This window comes from Balaenoptera physalus (assembly GCF_965194825.1).
Source record: "Balaenoptera physalus genome assembly, chromosome: 2".
Lineage (NCBI taxonomy): Eukaryota > Metazoa > Chordata > Mammalia > Artiodactyla > Balaenopteridae > Balaenoptera > Balaenoptera physalus.
Genome location: NC_138883.1, coordinates 142707282 through 142725070, shown reverse-complemented (window position 1 = coordinate 142725070; position 17789 = coordinate 142707282). Strand labels below are relative to the sequence as shown.

Below are 17789 nucleotides of genomic sequence, written 5' to 3'. Positions count from 1 at the left end.
CCGGGCGCTGTCTGGGCCCTGGGGAGTGCCGGGCGCAGGCTGCTCTCTTCTGGGCCATTCTTTCCCAGCCCCCTCCTCCCTTCCGTTTCCGTGGCCGTGTGGCCGGCTGAGGCAGCGGCCTGCACTGGGCAGGGGGGCGGGCAGGCGTCGGGGGCTCCCGCCCGCCCCTTCCCCTCAGCCGGCCCGCCCCGGGGCCGGGGCCAACTGAAACCGCAGGAGGAGGAAACGCGGAATCAGGAACTGGCCCCGGGTGGTGCGGGCCTGAGTCTGAGTCGGTCCTCGGCGGCCCCAGGATCAGCTGCCCACGCGGGTAACTCCTGCCCCAAGGCCCAGGAGGCAGCAGCGGCAGGCACGGGGAGCGGGGTCAGCAGGCAGTGGGCAGGGGCCCGGCAGGCGATCAGAGAGCGCGACACGGGACCAGGTAAGGCAGGGGCCGCAGAAGGGCAGGGTCCCGGGCGGCGGCTGCCTGGGGCACCGGCAGGGGCAGCCTTGTGAACACCTTGCCCCTGCAGCGGGTGCTGGGTGGAAGGGCCCAGGGAGGGAGGCTCCGGGAAGTTTCTGTTCCAGGGCTGGGAAGGAGACCCCTGGCACCAGGCCTTGACCTGGGACACAGGAAGCAATGAGGGCTTTCCCAGCCCAGACCGTGTTCTGTACCCATGGCTGCATTTCAGTGGGACAGGCCCCCACCTCCTGCCTGCCTGCGGCTCCTCCTGGCCCGGCAGCCCCTAGCTTCCCTGTCCTGCCCGCCCGTCTCCAGCTTCTGCCTTGCCCCCAGTGGTGGCCTCTCCTCTCTTGGTCCCCAGGACCACACTATGGGCTTCTCTTCGGAGCTGTGCAGTCCCCAGGGCCACGGGGCAGTGCAGCAGATGCAGGAGGCTGAGCTTCGGCTGCTGGAGGGCATGAGGAAGTGGATGGCCCAGCGTGTCAAGAGTGACAGAGAATACGCTGGGCTGCTGCACCACATGTCACTGCAGGACAGCGGGGGCCAGAGCCGGGGCATCAGCCCCCAGAGCCCCATCAGTCAGGTGGGATTCTACAGGGCCCTAGGCTCCTCACCGCCCTTCCCGCCCTCGACCAACAAAGCCCTGTGGGTGCTGGGTAGATCTGCCTGCCCCTTCCTTTCCCGGAGCCCACTGGGGAGGGTTGGAGATTGGGCAGGCCCAGGCGTGGGAGCCACTGTCCCCAACTCCCTGCCTTGCCCACCCCATGCTGTAGTCCTGGGCAGAGATCACCAGCCAGACGGAGGGCCTGAGCCGGTTGCTGAGGCAGCACGCAGAAGATCTGAACTCAGGGCCGCTGAGCAAGCTGAGCCTGTTAATCCGGGAGCGGCAGCAGCTGCGCAAGACCTACAACGAGCAGTGGCAGCAGCTCCAGCAGGAGCTCACCAAGGTAGGTGGGTGGGTGGCACCGGGGCTTCTCCTGGTCATTTCTGCCTACATTTTGAGCTGAAAAGGGCTGGTTTTGCAAGGAACCCCTGGACTCACTGAAGAAGTGTAAGTATCTGACCACAGGCCCACCCCCCAGCTTCCTTCCCTCACCCCCCTTCCTGCCTTAGCTTGGGCCGGGCTGCAGCAGGGCCTCTCCACGCCTTTTCTGTCACCCTACTCTGTGCCTGAGCAGAGTGCTGGGAATACAAGGATGAGTGATCCAGCCATTGCCTGGGAGGAGCGCAGGACCTGTGACCCACCTCCTGCACTGCACCAGCGGGCCCTCAGGTCCGAGAGACAGTGACAGGAATGAGGGCTACTCTGCCCGCCCTTGGCCCAGGCTGGCTCCTCCCAGGGACCCAGAGACTCCACAAGGCATCAGCGTGGCCCCCTGACTCGGAGGTTAAGGACTGGGGCTGTGAAGTGGGTCTGCCTGCACTTGAATCCTGCCCAGCTCCTCTGACTAGAGGCTGTTTGATTGGAGCTATTTACGCGGATGCTTTAGCCTTCTTATTCAGTGTGCTGGGCAGCCGCCTGCACCACACCCCTTCTACCAGTGCAAACCCAGCCTTGCTGCAGACCCACAGCGGCCCCTGGTGGCCAGTCTTCACCCACTCCTCTCTTCCCAGACGATCATCTAATTCAGGGGTCAGCCTGCTTTTGCAGGCAGTTTTACTGGAACACAGCCTTGCCCATATGTTTTCATATTATCTGTGGCTACTAAAGAGCTACAGTGGCAGAGCCCAGCAAGTTCAACAGAGACTGCATGGCCTACAAGCCTAAAATGTTTACCACTTGGCCCTTAAGAAAAGGGCTGATCTAGTCTGTGCATTTAGCTCTGTTACAGATGGGGAAGCTGAGGTTCAGAGGAGAGGAGTGGAGTTTGCCCTAAGTACCCCAGTGCAGAAACAGGCAACTGGGATGAGAACTCCAGTCTTGACCACCAGGAACATAATTGTGGGACCCAGTGCAAAATGAAAACGCGGGGCCCCTTGTCAAAAAATTATTAAGAATTTCAAGATGGCATCAACAGAGTGTTAAACCAAGCACACATGCCTGCCTCTGGACCTTAGTTGCCACCAGATACCACTCTAGGCCAAGGAAGGACAGTTGTCGCCTGCCCAGTCCGGCTCTCTGCTGCCCCTGGGGGCCTGTCCTTAGCCCGACTCCTCTGACCTTAACCTCAGCAGCAATGGCTAAATCCCAGAGGTCTCCAGGCCCTTGCTGAAGGATGAACTTGGATGTGCTGCCCGCCTGGACTGCAGAACCTGTCCAGGGCTTCACCTCGGGCAGGAATCCTCTGGGGACCTGCTGTCCCACACTGGTCTCTCCTCTCTCTCCAGACCCACAGCCAGGACATTGAGAAGCTGAAGAGCCAGTACCGAGCCCTGGCACGGGACAGCGCCCAGGCCCGACGCAAGTACCAGGAGGCCAGCAAAGGTCCGGGGCTTCCCTCGCTGGCAGGATGGGAATCCCAAGCCAGCCCAGACCTGTCCACAGGTACCTGGGGAGGGAGGTGCTACCCAGGCCTCTGTGCTGTCACCCACGCCTCCTTCCCCCGACCTGGCAGACAAAGACCGTGACAAGGCCAAGGACAAGTACGTGCGCAGCTTGTGGAAGCTGTTCGCTCACCACAACCGCTATGTGCTGGGCGTGCGGGCCGCGCAGCTACATCACCAGCACCACCACCGGCTCATGCTGCCCGGCCTGCTCCAGTCCCTGCAGGACCTGCACCAGGAGATGGCGTGCATCTTGTAAGCCCACACCCCCCGACCCCCGTCACAGCCCTGAAGCCCAGAGGCAGGGTCCAGAAAACGCAGTCCTGTAAAAGTGACAGGCGTGTAGTCACGTGAGAACACGCCCTGGGCCAGTCAGTTTACATCCAAATTACATTATTCTGGGCCCCTTATTGCAGGGTTTTATTATGTTTATTGAACAGCATTCTAGGCTCTGCTGTGTGATACAGCAGAGAACGTAGACAAAAATATCTGTCCTCTAGGATCATTCGTTTGTGGAGAAAGAAAAGGAAATCAATAAGTAAAGTAGAAAGCATGTTAGAGGTGATAGGTGCTATGGAGAAAAATAAAAAAAGAAAAGAGGATAGGGAGGCAGGGGGACAGGGCAGGAGGTTACTGGTTTATTTATTTATTTATTTATTTATTTTTAAGGCATATGTTCTTTTTTTGCCATTTTTATTTATTTGGTTGCGCCATGTCTTAGTTGCGGCAAGTGGGCTCCTTAGTTGCGGCTCGCCAGCTCCTTAGTTGTGGCACGCAAACTCTTAGTTGCAACATGCATGAGAGATCTAGTTCCCTCACCAAGGATCAGACCCGAGGCCCCTGCATTGGGAGCGTGGAGTCTTAACCACTGCACCACCAGGGAAGTCCCAGGTTTGCTGTTTTAAATGGAGTGGTCTGGGAAAGCCTCAGAAGTGCAGAAGTGAGCCAGGGGGATTTTGAAGAAGGGCCATTCCAGAAAGAGGAATCACAGGCGCACAGGCCACAAGGTGGGAGAGTGCCTGAAATCAAGGAATAGCAAGGAAGCCAGTGCAGCCTTTGCAGAGTGAGGGAAGGGCAGAGTCAGACACAGGGCTGGAGGAGTCCAGGGATGATAGAGGGTCCCGCAGGCCATTGTGAGGACTTTGGCTCTGGGTGGACCAGAAGAGCAGCATGATCTGAGCCGTCTTAGTGAGGTCAGTTCGACTGCTGTGTTGAGAACAGACTTCAGGGGGCAAGACAGGACCAGGGAGACCAGGCAGGAGGCTACTGCAGTGATCCAGACCACAGACCATGCCACTGGACCTGGGCAGTAGCAATGGAGGGGAGAAGTGGTCAGGTCTTGGACATACTTTGAAGGTGGAGCCGGTGGGAATTCCTCATGCACTGGAAGTGGGGTGTGGATAGAGCAGTCAAGGATGACTCCAAGGATTTGGCCCGGAGCCCCTGGGTGGTGGAGGCTACATGGAGAATGCTATGGGAGAAGCAGGTTCAGGAGATAAGAAGAGGAGTTCATTTTTCATTTTTTTTTTTTAATATTTATTTATTTATTTTTGGCTGTGTCGGGTCTTAAGTTGTGGCACGCGGGATCTTTCGTCGTGGCGTGCAGCCTTCTCTCTAGTTGCAGCGTGCGGGTTCCAGAGTGCGTGGGCTCTATAGTTGCAGCACATGGGATCTTAGTTCCCCAACCAGGGATCGAAGCCGTGTCCCCTGAATTGGAAGGTGGATTCTTAACCACTGCGCCACCAGGGAAGTCCCAGCAGTTCATTTTTCAACTGGTAGATGTCCAACAGGACATTTAGAGTAGGTAGATAGTTACATGAGACTGGAGCTCTGGGAGGTATAAATGCGGGGTCAGCAGCACATCGATGGCTTACGTGTGTATCAGAGCCCCGGAGCCCCAGCTGTGGGGCTATGCCCAGGGCAGGCACATTTGTAGCTCACATTTACTGAGCACTTCCTCAAACCACACACTCTGCACATAGGCTGTCATTGGGGCCTTATTACAAACTCCCGGGAGACACTAAGTAACTTGCCTGTGGTCATTTGACTGGTAAATGATGGGTGGGGAGGATCAACCCCAGGGTGGGTCCAAATCCAGTGCCACAGGCCCCAAGCTTCCTAGCCTTGTCCAGCCTGAGGCCCCCCTGACCTGGGGTCCCGTCTGGGGGCAGGAAGGAGATCCTGCAGGAATACCTGGAGATTAGCAGCCTGGTGCAGGACGAGGTGGTGGCCATTCACCGGGAGATGGCTGCAGCGGTTGCCCACATCCAGCCCGAGGCCGAGTACCAAGGCTTCCTGCAACAGTATGGGTAAGCCCCTCCTTGCAGCAGCTGGGTGCCAGGGCTGCTGGCCTGTGCACTGACGGGCACTGTCCCCCACAGGTCCACACCTGACGTCCCACCCTGTGTCACCTTTGATGAGTCGCTGCTTGAGGAGGCTGAACTGCTGGAGCCCGGGGAGCTGCAGCTGAACGAGCTGACTGTGGAAAGCGTGCAGCACACGTGTGTGGTGGCTCGGCTCGGGGTCGGGGGTGGACGCCGTCCACACAGAGCTGTGGCCAGCCCGCAGGCTTGCTTGGCCCCACAGGGATGCATCTGAGGGGCGTGGCTCTAACACTGCCCTTCCTCTGGGCACAGGCTGACCTCAGTGACAGAAGAACTGGCTGTGGCCACTGAGACAGTGCTCAGCCGGCAGGAGGTGGTCACTCAGCTGCAGCACGAGCTCTGGACTGAGGAGCAGACCACCCACCCCCGGGAGCGGTGAGTGGGGCCCGCCTACAGCAGCCTCCTGGCCCTCCCTTCCCTCCTTCCGGCCTGCCTGACCCACTGCTGGCCGCCAGCTGCAGGCTGAGCCCCTCTCTCCCCCCACCCAACCATCCGCCCCTGCCCACAGGGTGCAGCTGCTGGGCAAGAAGCAGGTGCTGCAGGAGGCACTGCAGGGGCTGCAGGTAGCGCTGTGCAGCCAGGCCAAGCTGCAGGCCCAGCAGGAGCTGCTGCAGGCCAAGCTGGAGCAGCTGGGCCCCAGTGAGCCCCTGCCCGTGCTGCTCCTGCAGGACGACCGCCACTCCACCTCGTCCTCGGTGAGCCGCCCACCCACAGCCTGCACCGCCAGCCCTGCCCGCCCACCCGGGGCCGCGCTCCTCATTTTCGCCCTCCCCCTCCCCAAGCCTGGCCACCCGCTGACGTCTGTCCCTGGCCTCAGGAGCAGGAGCGAGAAGGGGGAAGGACACCCACCCTGGAGATCCTTAAGAGCCACATCTCAGGAATCTTCCGCCCCAAGTTCTCGGTGAGTGGAGCCCAGCCTGGACCCACACCTCTGCCCTTCTCTAAGGGGTGGGCCAGGCCAGCGGTCTCAGGGACGTCCCCCTAAGCCCCTCCTACCACGGTGCTTTGGGTTTAGTCACGGGGTTGCCCTAGAGAGGAGGCTCTTCCCAGGCCACTTTTACTGGGGAGCCCCTCTCTTCCCTGGGATTCCGTGCCACCCCTGTACCCTCTTCCTCTCCACCACCCACGTGTGTGGAAGGGACCTGCAGCCTCGTCACCCCGCGGCTCTCTCTGCTCCAGGAGTGGTTGGGGGCTGTGGCCTGGAGGAAAAGGCAAAAGCTTTGTTTGGGATCACCCAGCCTGGGTGAGTTTATTGCTGGCTCCAAGGGTTGCAGATGGCTCTTTGTGGCACTAGCGTGGTTTGTGAGGACGAGGAGTATATGAGAGAGAGACGGACACCCCCCAACTGGCCGGCCTAGTGGCATCCCCTGATGGGCTGGCTGAGTGACCCCTCCTTGCTCCTCCCCTGTGCCTGTCTAGCTCCCCCCACCGCTGCAGCTCGTTCCAGAGGTGCAGAAGCCCCTGCATGAGCAGCTGTGGTACCACGGAGCCATCCCACGGGCAGAGGTGGCTGAGCTGCTGACACACTCCGGGGACTTCCTGGTCCGGGAGAGCCAGGGCAAGCAGGAGTACGTGCTGTCTGTGCTGTGGGATGGGCAGCCCCGACACTTCATCATCCAGTATGCTGACGTGAGTGGGGCCTGAACCCCAGCCTTTCTCTTTCCTTCCCCTCCCTCCCCTCCCTCCCCTCCTTTCCCCTTCACCAGGGAGCGTAGAAAGGAGCTGCTATGTCTTAGATGTCTCCCTGGCAGAGCTGAAAGGGGCCCCAGGGACCACCCAGTCCCTGCAACCAAACAGAGATGTGCGTCCTCCCATAGGACGGGGGAGCAGGCTTGTCGTGCAGCATAAGGTCTCTACCTCTCATCCCAGGCAGGCCCTTTCTCCCTGCCGTTCTTTCTTTCTCTCCTCTCCCAGGGCTCAGGCCCCCTCAGCAATGGAGGCTGTTGACCCCAGTTCCCCCTACCCCGCAGAACCTGTACCGACTGGAAGGAGATGGCTTTCCCAGCATCCCCTTGCTCATAGACCACCTGTTGCGCTCCCAGCAGCCCCTCACCAAGAAGAGCGGTATCATCCTGAACAGGGCTGTGCCCAAGGTGAGTCTGTGGCAGGATTGGGGCCCACACAGAATCAGAGCAGGAAAAGGGCTTTCCAGGTCCCATACACTCCCCAGGGGGCCGGCCTCCCTCTAGGTTTGGAATGTCAAGGTCAATCCCATTCCCTGGGCCACACACCCCCGGCTGGTGCTCACCCATTTAGTGCCCCTGCCTGGTCCCTGAGTCATCTAAGTGTGATCCTGTGTCCAACCCCCATTTTGCAGACCAACGAACCAAGGTGCCAAGAAATGAAAGACACAGCGTTGGGAGGGGGTATTCAGTCCTTGATAGGGCTCAGCACTCCCTCCCTTCACTGACTTCTGATGCAACCCCCCCCTCCGACTCCTCCCTTCCCCAGGACAAGTGGGCACTAAGCCACGAGGACCTGGTGTTGGGTGAGCAGATTGGGCGGGTGAGTTGAGTGCGCTCTGCCAGGCTCCTGGCCGCCTGCTTTTCCCCTCCCCCAGTATCACTTCTTTCCATCCCAAAGGCCGAGTCACACCAGGGCCCCACCCTCAGAGGACTCTCAGCCTCCCTGCCTCAGTCTGAGTTCCAACTTGGACCCCTGACTCCCTGCCCAGCCACCGCCATACGCTGTCCTGCAGGAAACCGGGGGGAAAGCACCTGCCCTGGAAGCTCCCCAGAGACGGCTCTGCCACCAGCACCCACCCCACCCCACTCACACGCACACACTTCCCCCCCAACCCCTGCCTCCTCAGGGAAGAGAGACACGCTCTGTTCACATGAGCCATAAAATACCTGCTTAGGGGGCTTCCCTGGCGGTCCAGTGGTTAAGACTGCGCCTCCAATGCGACGGTGAGGTGGGGCGCAGGTTTGATCCCTGGTCAGGGAACTAGGATCCCACATGCTGCGTGGTGTGGCCTAAAAATAAAAATTAAAAAAAAGAAAGAAAGAAAGAAAAATAAAATAAAATACCTACTCAGGAAAGAAGTCACTTTCCTAAAAACCAGAACGCTTTACCAACCCCAGCAAAAGTGATTGTTGGACTTCCATGTCACTTCTCAGTGAACATGGTAAATCAGAGGTGACTCGCCCTGCCTGTCCCACGTGTACGCTTCGTCCCCCAACCAGAGAGCCGGGATGAGCAGGTCTGAGCATGGGGACACTGAGGCAAGGGCCGGTGGGGACAAGGTGGGCTGTGCCCCAAGTGCAGGAGAGGACCACAGTCCAGGGAAGACAGATAGGAGCCCCAGACCGTTTCAGGGGAACTTTGGCGAAGTATTCAGCGGACGCCTGAGAGCTGACAACACCCTGGTGGCCGTGAAATCTTGCCGCGAGACGCTCCCACCTGACCTCAAGGCCAAGTTTCTGCAGGAAGCGAGGTGGGTGATGAAATACCCACCCCTGGAGGTTCCACATACAAGAGCTCCTCTGCGCACGGCAGGGTGCTTGACTTCGGAAGTGCTTGACTTCGTTGCATCTTCACAGCCCCGCCCCCCCGTAGTGTGGAAGGGTTGAGGCTCTGGGACCCACCCAAAGTCACACTTCCAGGTCTGCTGCCCTGCTCTCACCCTGCCTCAGGCTCCCTGGGCTCCCGGGGCCGACGAGGTGAATGTGTAAGACCCCCTGCCCGGCCAAGGTGGGAGCCTGAGCAGCCCTGCGCCCCCGCCCCCAGGATCCTGAAGCAGTACAGCCACCCCAACATCGTGCGTCTCATCGGCGTCTGCACCCAGAAGCAGCCCATCTACATCGTCATGGAGCTCGTGCAGGGTGAGCAGAGTGAGCTGACCTCCAGGGCTGGGGTGCGCCGCTGGGCTAGGTCTCCCCGCCGCCTCCGACCCCCGGAAGGCTCATCGAGCTCCCCGTCCCCACCGTCCACTCCCAGGGGGCGACTTCCTGACCTTCCTCCGGACAGAGGGAGCCCGCCTGAGGGTGAAGACTCTGCTGCAGATGGTAGGGGATGCGGCTGCGGGCATGGAGTATCTGGAGAGCAAGTGCTGCATCCACCGGTGAGGGGGTGGGCGCGGCAGGCAGTCCCGACACCCGCCCCCCCGCCCCCGCACCAGATGCAGGCGCTGCTGCCCCTCACTAGCAGGCACCAGCTCCGGGGGTGGAGTTTGCCTCTCTGACGGACCAGGCATCCCAGGAACAGGGGCAGCTTCGGCTCGTGGCTGTGTCTAGGGAGCCCGGGCCGGACAGGTGGCAGGTGCTGCGTGGATATTGGCTAAATGAGCCCCTGTCCTGCTTTTGCCCAGGGACCTGGCCGCTCGGAACTGCCTAGTGACAGAGAAGAATGTCCTGAAGATCAGTGACTTTGGGATGTCCCGGGAGGAAGCCGACGGGATCTATGCAGCCTCAGGGGGTCTCAGACAAGTTCCCGTGAAGTGGACCGCACCGGAGGCCCTGAACTACGGTACCTGGGCCTGATCCGCTCTGGCTGCAGGGCCCGAGGCTGGGCATGGGTCCCGCCACCTGCCCTTCTCTGGCCAATGGGTGTGGCCCACTCACGCCGCCTCACCTCCTCATAGGCCGCTACTCCTCTGAGAGCGACGTGTGGAGCTTTGGCATCTTGCTCTGGGAGACCTTCAGCCTGGGGGCCTCTCCCTACCCCAACCTCAGCAATCAGCAGACTCGGGAGTTTGTGGAAAAGGGTAAGGGAACCCTGCGGTGTGACAGTGGCCTCAGAGCCAAGCCCTCTTCCCACCGCTCCAGCTGGACTCCTCCAGGCCTCCTAACGCCCTATCCTTCCCACTGAGGCAGAGTAAGAATAATCCTAGAGCTACCATCCAGTGAAATCCTGCTGTGTGTCAGGCCATCGTTTATTTCATTTACTCTTCATAACATGTGAGGTCGGGATTAATAGGTCCCTTTTACAGAAGGAAACACTGAGGTTTGCAGGGATCACACAACTAGCACATGGTGGCTTGAGATTAGAATCTCTGTGTTTTTGTTGAAGAAAAGGGGCTCCTTAAGAACACTGTACCTTAAGCAGCTCCCATTGCTCATGGCATGGCCCAGGGGCTGCCAGGGCCCCTCAGACCCCTTCCTCATGCCTGGTGTGCTGTGCCTGTCCTCACAGGGGGCCGCCTGCCCTGCCCCGAGCTGTGCCCCGACGCTGTGTTCAGACTCATGGAGCAGTGCTGGGCCTCTGAGCCCGGGCAGCGACCCAGCTTCAGCACCATCTACCAGGAGCTGCAGAGCATCCGAAAGCGGCATCGGTGAGACTGGGGCCCCACTTCTCAAGCCAGTGGCCTCTGCAGGCAAGATTATACCTCCTCACCAGCTCCAGGTCACGCCGCTGGACAGCTCTTCATCGTCCTGGACTCCAGCCAGCGGTATCTATGCTGCCGGCAGGGATGCAGCTCTGTGTCTGCTGTGCATCCCTGTTCCTGCCAGGGATTCCTCTTCCAGGCAGAAATAATAAAAACCATTTGTGCCCATCAAGTGCTCTTGGCATGTGCACTCCTCTAGAGGGCAGGTCTTAGAAGGAATAGAGGCCCTGTACCGTGGCTGTGGGGAAGGAGGAAGACGGGCAGTGTTCACAGGGCAGAACTGACATGGTTTGGTAGCTGTTGGATGTGCGACTTGGGGAAGAGGGAGAGAGATCAGGATGATATACAGGCTTCTTGACCAGATGGTGGTGTTATTTCTGAATTAGGATCCCAGGCAGAGGAGCAGAGCTGCAGGAAGTACGGTGAGTCTGGAGATGTTGCGTTTCAGGGGCCTGTGGGGATGTAAGTGTGACATATAAGTCTGGAGGCTCAGATGGAAGTAAAGGCTGGCAACTGAGGTTTGAAAGTCATTAGCTTATAAATGTCAGAGACACTATGTCTGTGTACCACAGTCACATGAGAAACAGAAAGAGGAGAGTGTCAGGGGAAGTTAGAGTTCCACTCCAAGGGGACTGGAGTAGCTGAAGAGAAAGAAAACTATTCCCATCTCTCAAGACAAGTTTACTGAGCAATGGGTAGCAGAGCGGGGAGCCCTCACCTCCTCCCTTAAATTCACCTGAAACCTACAAAGTTATGTGAAACTTTTCTAGCAGCAACGGTGAAGGTCAAGAAGACAAAGAGGGACTTCCCTGGAGGTCCAGTGGTTAAGACTCCGTGCTTCCACTGCAGGGGGTGCGGGTTCGATCCCTGGTCAGGGAACTAAGGTCCTGTATGCTGCATGGTGCGGCCAAAAAAAAAAGAAGAAGAAGACAAAGAAGTATGAATAGACTGAAAAACAGAAACCTGGAAAGATTTATAGCGCCAAAGAGCAAAGCAGTAAGAACTTTGAGATAAAATGGCCATGAAGTAGTTGATATCTATTTTCAAAGAGATAAAAGACAATACTTGTTTCAACAAGAGGAAATCAAGTTAGAGTGTGACTAAGTAAAAACACTAACAATTCAAATTGTATCGCCATTAGAAGTGGTAAAAAGCAGAACTGAAGAACTTCTGCTTCTGGGTAGGATGTGGTAGGTCTCCGCAGGTCCCCACGCCCATTGCAACAACTAGGAGGAAATGTAAGATGAAAATAATAATTTTTAAAGACAATGGCGAGGGGTGTTAAGAAAGAAAGACCATATGAATTAAAATTTCAAGGAGGAGAAAGCCCCTTCAAGGTGAACTGATGATGGGCAGTTGTTTTCTTCCCTGAGACATTTGCTGAGATGGGACATCTCTGATGATCAGAATTGTCCCAAACAGAAAGGCTGTACTGGGGAAAAAAAGAAATGGATTTTCTGGTGCTTACAGGGACAGTGCTATGGATTGGTACCTGGAGGAACCCAAAATGCACAGCCAGTTTTCCCCCATGGAACATTTGCTGAGTTCTGGAGCAGTATGGGCTACTAGGAAGGGGCTGGGCTGGAAAGGCAGGTGTTTAGAGGGAGGAGGCCTGAAACAAACAATAATTGGTCTCCCCCTCAAGATATTGGCCAGACTTTGTTTGTTTGTTGTTGTTGTTTTTTAATATTTATTTATTTGTTTATTTTGGCTGCATTGGGTCTTAGCAGCTGCACGCGGGCTCTTCGTCGCGGAGTGCAGGCTTCTTTCCAGTTGTGGCACGTAGGTTCTAGAGTGTTCAGGCTTAGTTGCCCCACGGCATGTGGGATCTTAGTTCCCCCACCAGGGATCAAACCCGCCTCCCCTGCATTGGAAGGCAGATTCTTAACCACTGGATCACCAGGGAAGTCCCATTGGCCAGATTTTGAACCTGTGTGGGTTGGGAGGTTAAAGAGCTAACCTCAAAATCTCATTAAAGCAGCACTTGAAGGGCTGGAAGAGACAGAGACTGGCCAGGCTTTCCTAAATCTCAGAGGACAGGGGCGATCCAGGGGAGGATGGAGTTTTATCAGAACTATAACTGCCCCAACTCAGCTCAATGCTTGATTATATCAAGGTAACTGGCTACTCTGGGAACCCTCAGGGAGAAGTTGGGGAAGAGAATAACATCATATTTTACCTTTCTTTTATACCCAATATGCAACATACACTCAAATACTATAAAACATGCAAAAAGGGAGAAAAATGGGGCCAATACACAAGAGAAAAATAAACTGTAGAAGCAGACCCACAAATGATAACTATGCTTGGGACTTCCCTGGTGGTCCAGTGGGTAAGACTCCATGCTCCCAATGCAGGGGGTCTGGGTTCAACCCTAGTTAGGGAACTAGATCCCACATGCATGCTGCAACTAAAAGTTCGCATGCTGCAACTAAGAAGTCTGCATGCTGCAACTAAAGATTCCACGTGCCGCAACTGAGACCCGGCACAGCCAAAATAAGTAAACTAAATAAATAAATAAATACTTAAAAAATAATAAATTAAATTAAATTAAATTAAAATAACTATGCTTAATATGTTAAACGGAGACAAAGGTGGACAAAATAGGTGCAAACATAGAGAATTTCAACAGGGTTGGAATCTATTTTAAAAGAATCAAAGGAGCAGGTAGAACTGAAAAATGCCATGTCTGAAATTACAAACTCTAAAAATTCATAGAGCTAAAGGATAAAGTCACAATCATAGAGACTAAACACACAGTCTCAGGATTAGTTCCCTAACCAGAAGACAGAACTAGTGAACTTGAAGATAGATTGAGTCTAAACTAAAATAGAGAGAGAGAAAAAAAGAAATGGAAAGAACAGAGTCTAAGAAACATGTGGGACTCCAAAATATGAGTAATTGAAGTTCCAGAAGGAAAAAGGGATGTTTGGACCAGAATAAACTGGAGATGACCCAAATGCCTATATAAGAATAAGAAAGAATAAGCCATAAGTACATGTACCAACCCTGATGAATCTCAAAGACAGGTTGACAAAGAAATGCTATGTGAAAAAGTGCATACTTATGATTCCATTTCATGAAGTTCAAGAACAGGCAAAACTAAGCTATAGAAAAATGAAAATAGTAGTTATGTCTGAGGGGTTCCGACAGGAAGCAGTATGAGCATGTAGGGGAACAGCTCCGCTGTGGCAGCCTTACAACCTTGCATGTCTCTACATTGGCCATGTAGGCAAGGCTTGAGTAGGGTGACTTGAGTCTTTTTTTTTTTTTTTTTTAAAGGGAACTTTTTATTTTATTTATTTATGTTTGGCTGCATTTGGTCTTGTTGCTGCGTGCGGGCCCTCTCCAGTTGCCGCGAGCGCGGGCCACTCCCCGTTGCGGTGCGTGGGCCTCTCACTGCAGCGGCCTCTCTTGTTGCAGAGCACAGGCTCTAGGCGTGCGGGCTTCAGTAGTTGTGTCATGCGGGCTCAGTAGTTGTGGCACGCAGGCTCAGTAGTTGTGGCTCGCAGGCTCTAGAGCGCAGACTCAGTAGTTGTGGCGCATGGGCCCAGCTGCTCTGTGGCATGTGGGATCCTCCCGGACCAGGGCTGGAACCCGCTTCCCCTGTATTGGCAGGCAGACTCCCAACCACTGCGGCACCAGGGAAGCCGTGACTTGAGTCTTGACAGAATACACCACTATTATTCCTGGAGCAAGGGGACATAGCAGCCTAGAGAGGAGACTCCCTGTATTATGGGAGACCATTTTTCATCCATCTTTCTAGTTTCAGTTGAGTGCAGGGCTTTCCATCAGGCCCCCTCCTGTCGTAGAGTAAGGCCAGGTGCCATACAACTGCTTGGCCGGAGTTTAGAGTTGGCTCCTTAGCCACAGAGTGACCTATCACCATGCCTCCTGTCACCTGTCCCTCCAGTTCAGTGTCATCCTGCGGCACTAGGGAGGGATGTGAGAAGCTGACAATATGCTGGTCTTGCTTTTGCTGTCAGTGTGAGTAATGAGCTGTCTGGATCCTTGCGACTTGTTGTTTCCTTACCAGCTGAGTCTCTGGAAGTGTGACAGGCCCACCCAGTGGCTGCAGTAGTAGATGCTTGTGGCCCTGTTAGCCACCATGCTGCGCCTAGGGACTGCTTGACCACTTGACCACTTTGGTACTTAATGTGAGGCTGGTAAGGTCACAACCCTTTTTTTGGAGAAGAGACAGTGCTCTTAATGTGGGCTGTCAAGTCAAGTATGGGCTAGAACTCTGGTGGACTTAGCGTACACTAAGTGTCCACTTACTGCTGAGTTGTTTGGTGACATCAGAGACAAGTGGTCTATGACGATTGTTCCTGATCCCCAATGAGCTCCACTGGTGTTTAGCGTTGGAAATCAAAGAGGGTCTTGCAGAGTTAAAGAAGGCATATGCTGGTTATTACTCACCCTCCTACTGTGACTACAGATAGAACACTATCTGGTGAGTAAGGGCAGTCTGCCACTCAGAAATGGGCTGAGATCCACTCTTACAATGAGTAAGAAAGGAGGGAAATTAGAGACAGACTTGGGCAAAAGTCCAATGAAACGATAGAAGCATGGCTTATCCGACTAGCAAAGGCGAGTGCTATGCAAATTCTGATGTAAGATGACAAGGAATGGAAGCCATTTGGGTGTTAACAACTGACCCCATGCTCCAAGCCACTTTGGCCACAACCATTCTGGTCAGTGAAGTGGATATGGAGGAGGAAAATATACGGACAAATCAGGGCTTGTTGCAGTGGGTCTTTACAGCTATAATGAAACCGTGACCTGTCCAAGATAAATTCCTGTCATCTGATAAGCACCCTTGGACAATAATGGGAGAGTCTATCACTTCCTTTTAGTCCCCTGGATGGAATCCCCCTCATGGATTCAGCATGGCTGAAAACTCACTCTTACTAGATTTGGAAATAGCTCTCAAATTGGACAACAGATTGAGGTAGTTTGGGGGTGGGACCTTTTAATTTTTTTTTTTTTTTGGTCGCACCATGTGGCATGCGGGATCTTAGTTCCCCAACCAGGGATTGAACCCACGCCCCATGCAGTGGAAGTGCAGAGTCCTAACCACTGGGCTGCCAGGGAAATCCCCGGGTAAGACTTTTTTTTTTTTTTAATTTTTTTAATTTATTTATGGCTGTGTTGGGTCTTCTTTTCTGTGCGAGGGCTTTCTCTAGTTGCGGCAAGTGGGGGCCACTCTTCATTGCAGTGTGCGGGCCTCTCACTATCGCAGCCTCTCTTGTTGCTGAGCACAGGCTCCAGACGCGCAGGCTCAGTAGTTGTGGCTCACGGGCCTAGTTGCTCCGCGGCATGTGGGATCTTCCCAGACCAGGGCTCGAACCCGTGTCCCGCACATTGGCAGGCAGACTCTCAACCACTGCGCCACCAGGGAAGCCCAAGACTTTTTAAGCTAATACACACCCAAGTGGTTGTAAATAACATTGTTGAATGTATTGTGGGAATAGATGTTTGAAGTATGTTTAAGACTTCTTTTGATTGTAAGGGATGTTCCCAATGGAGAAGTGTCATGATTAGGATAGTGGTAATTAGGACAGGGACAACTGGTCACCTCTCCTGACCTAGCCAAGTGGTTACCAAGAAGCAGAGGGCTATGGATGGGGAAGTGGGGGGGACCACAGTCTTGATCAAGGAACTAGTGGATTTACGGGTGCTCAAGGAAATGAGATCTTTTTTTTAATAAAGGAAATGTAATATTTAAATTAATTAATTAATTTATGTTTGGCTGCCTTGGGTCTTCGTTGCTGCACACGGGCTTTCTCTGGTTGTGGCGAGCAGGGGTACTCTTCGTTGCGGTACACGGGCTTCTCATTGGGTGGCTTCTCTTGTTGCAGAGCACGGGCTCTAGGCAGGCGGACTTCAGTAGTTGTGGCACTCGGGCTCAGTAGTTGCGACTCGCGGGCTCTAGAGCACAGGCTCAGTAGTTGTGGCGCATGGGCTTAGTTGCTCTACAGCATGTGGGATCCTCCCGGAGCAGGGCTCGAACCCGTGTTCCCTGCATTGGCAGGTGGATTCTTAACCACTGCGCCACCAGGGAAGCCCCACAAGCCCACTTCTCATCCGTCTTCCTAGTTTCAGTTAAGTGTAGTCCTTTCCACCTTGCCCCACCCTCCTCCCCCCACTTAAGAGTGTAGCTGCAGGTCATAAAATTGTCTGACTGCAGTTGAGTTGGCTTCTCAGCCACAGACAGACCTACCATCGTGGTGCCTGTCATCTGGTCCCTCTGGTTCAGTGCTGTCCTGTGACTAGGGAAAGCTGACACCATGTTGGTCTTGCTTTTGCTGTCTGTGTGAGTAATAGCTGTCTGGACCCATTGGGGCTTGTCATCCTCTTACTGGCTGGGTCGCATGGAAGTGTGGTAGGCACACCTGGCAGCTGCACAGTGATTTGTGCAAAAGGATTTGTGGCCTTGTTAGCTACCAGGCTGCACTTAGGGAATGCTTGACCTCTTGATAGAGGGGAACTTTTTGGAGTGATGAGAAAGTGATAATTTGATCTGAGTGGTGATTATACTTGTATATCCATTTATATACATGAGCAGCACACTTAAGACTTGTGCCATATACTGTAAGTTGTATCTCAGTTAAAAAAAAAGAAAAGAACCACCAGAGAATCAATAAGAGCTCTTGAAAATAAGATTATGATTGCCAAAATGGAAAATTCAGTAGACAGGTCGGAAGATAAATTTCCCAGAACACAGGACAAAACACAGAGACACAGAGGATGACGAACCCAGCCTAGGTCTACCACCTTAGTAACAGGCATGCTAGTTGGCGAATAAACCTAGAAAAATGTTTCTGATGGTGATAAAAGAAATGGGAGTTAAAACAATGAGATGGGTTTGTAAATCTGGTTAATCAACCAAAAAGTTGCTTAAGCAATTTTCAACAGTTTGTAATTGGCGGTGGAAACTGGCACAACCCTTTTGGGGAGCAACAGAATGCCAAGTACCATCAGTCATATAGCTTTGGCCCTGGTAACCTCACCGCTGAAAGTTTGTCCTAAGGTAATAGTTTAAAAAGAAGACATGTGGAATTCATGGAGATGTTCACTAGCGTGGTTTATTATGCTGTAAAATTATAAACAACCCAGATGTCCAGTAAAAGAACAAGCAAGAAAATTATAG

At 54.4% G+C, this 17789-nt stretch overlaps 1 protein-coding gene across 4 annotated transcripts; it reads left to right on the top strand.

Annotated features, from left to right (window-relative positions):
• Positions 1-152: 152 nt before the first annotated feature.
• On the top strand, positions 153-13355 carry FES (FES proto-oncogene, tyrosine kinase). Of its 4 annotated transcripts, none has more exons than XM_082448633.1 (19): positions 154-421; positions 804-1025; positions 1216-1389; positions 2771-2867; positions 2998-3181; positions 5098-5235; positions 5308-5427; positions 5563-5685; positions 5819-6005; positions 6128-6211; positions 6730-6939; positions 7281-7403; positions 7762-7815; positions 8628-8746; positions 9040-9134; positions 9250-9373; positions 9620-9777; positions 9893-10015; positions 10444-13355. In XM_082448633.1, the coding sequence occupies exons 2-19, from the start codon at positions 813-815 to the stop codon at positions 10584-10586; spliced, it is 2469 nt and encodes an 822-aa protein (XP_082304759.1). In that variant the 5' UTR covers positions 154-421; positions 804-812; the 3' UTR covers positions 10587-13355. The 4 variants fall into 4 exon arrangements, with proteins under 4 accessions (XP_082304761.1, XP_082304759.1, XP_082304762.1 ...); XM_082448634.1 differs by having other exon boundaries at positions 155-310; XM_082448635.1 differs by lacking the exon at positions 7762-7815 and having other exon boundaries at positions 153-421.
• Positions 13356-17789: the final 4434 nt, after the last annotated feature.

Bases quoted from the DNA above. Each gene is read 5' to 3' on its own strand.
- FES (XM_082448633.1), top strand. From the start codon at position 813: ATGGGCTTCTCTTCGGAGCTGTGCAGTCCCCAGGGCCACGGGGCAGTG. The intron at 3,182-5,097 runs GTAAGCCCACAC...GTCTGGGGGCAG, and splicing joins CAGGAGATGGCGTGCATCTT to GAAGGAGATCCTGCAGGAAT. The intron at 8,747-9,039 runs GTGGGTGATGAA...CCCCGCCCCCAG, and splicing joins AAGTTTCTGCAGGAAGCGAG to GATCCTGAAGCAGTACAGCC.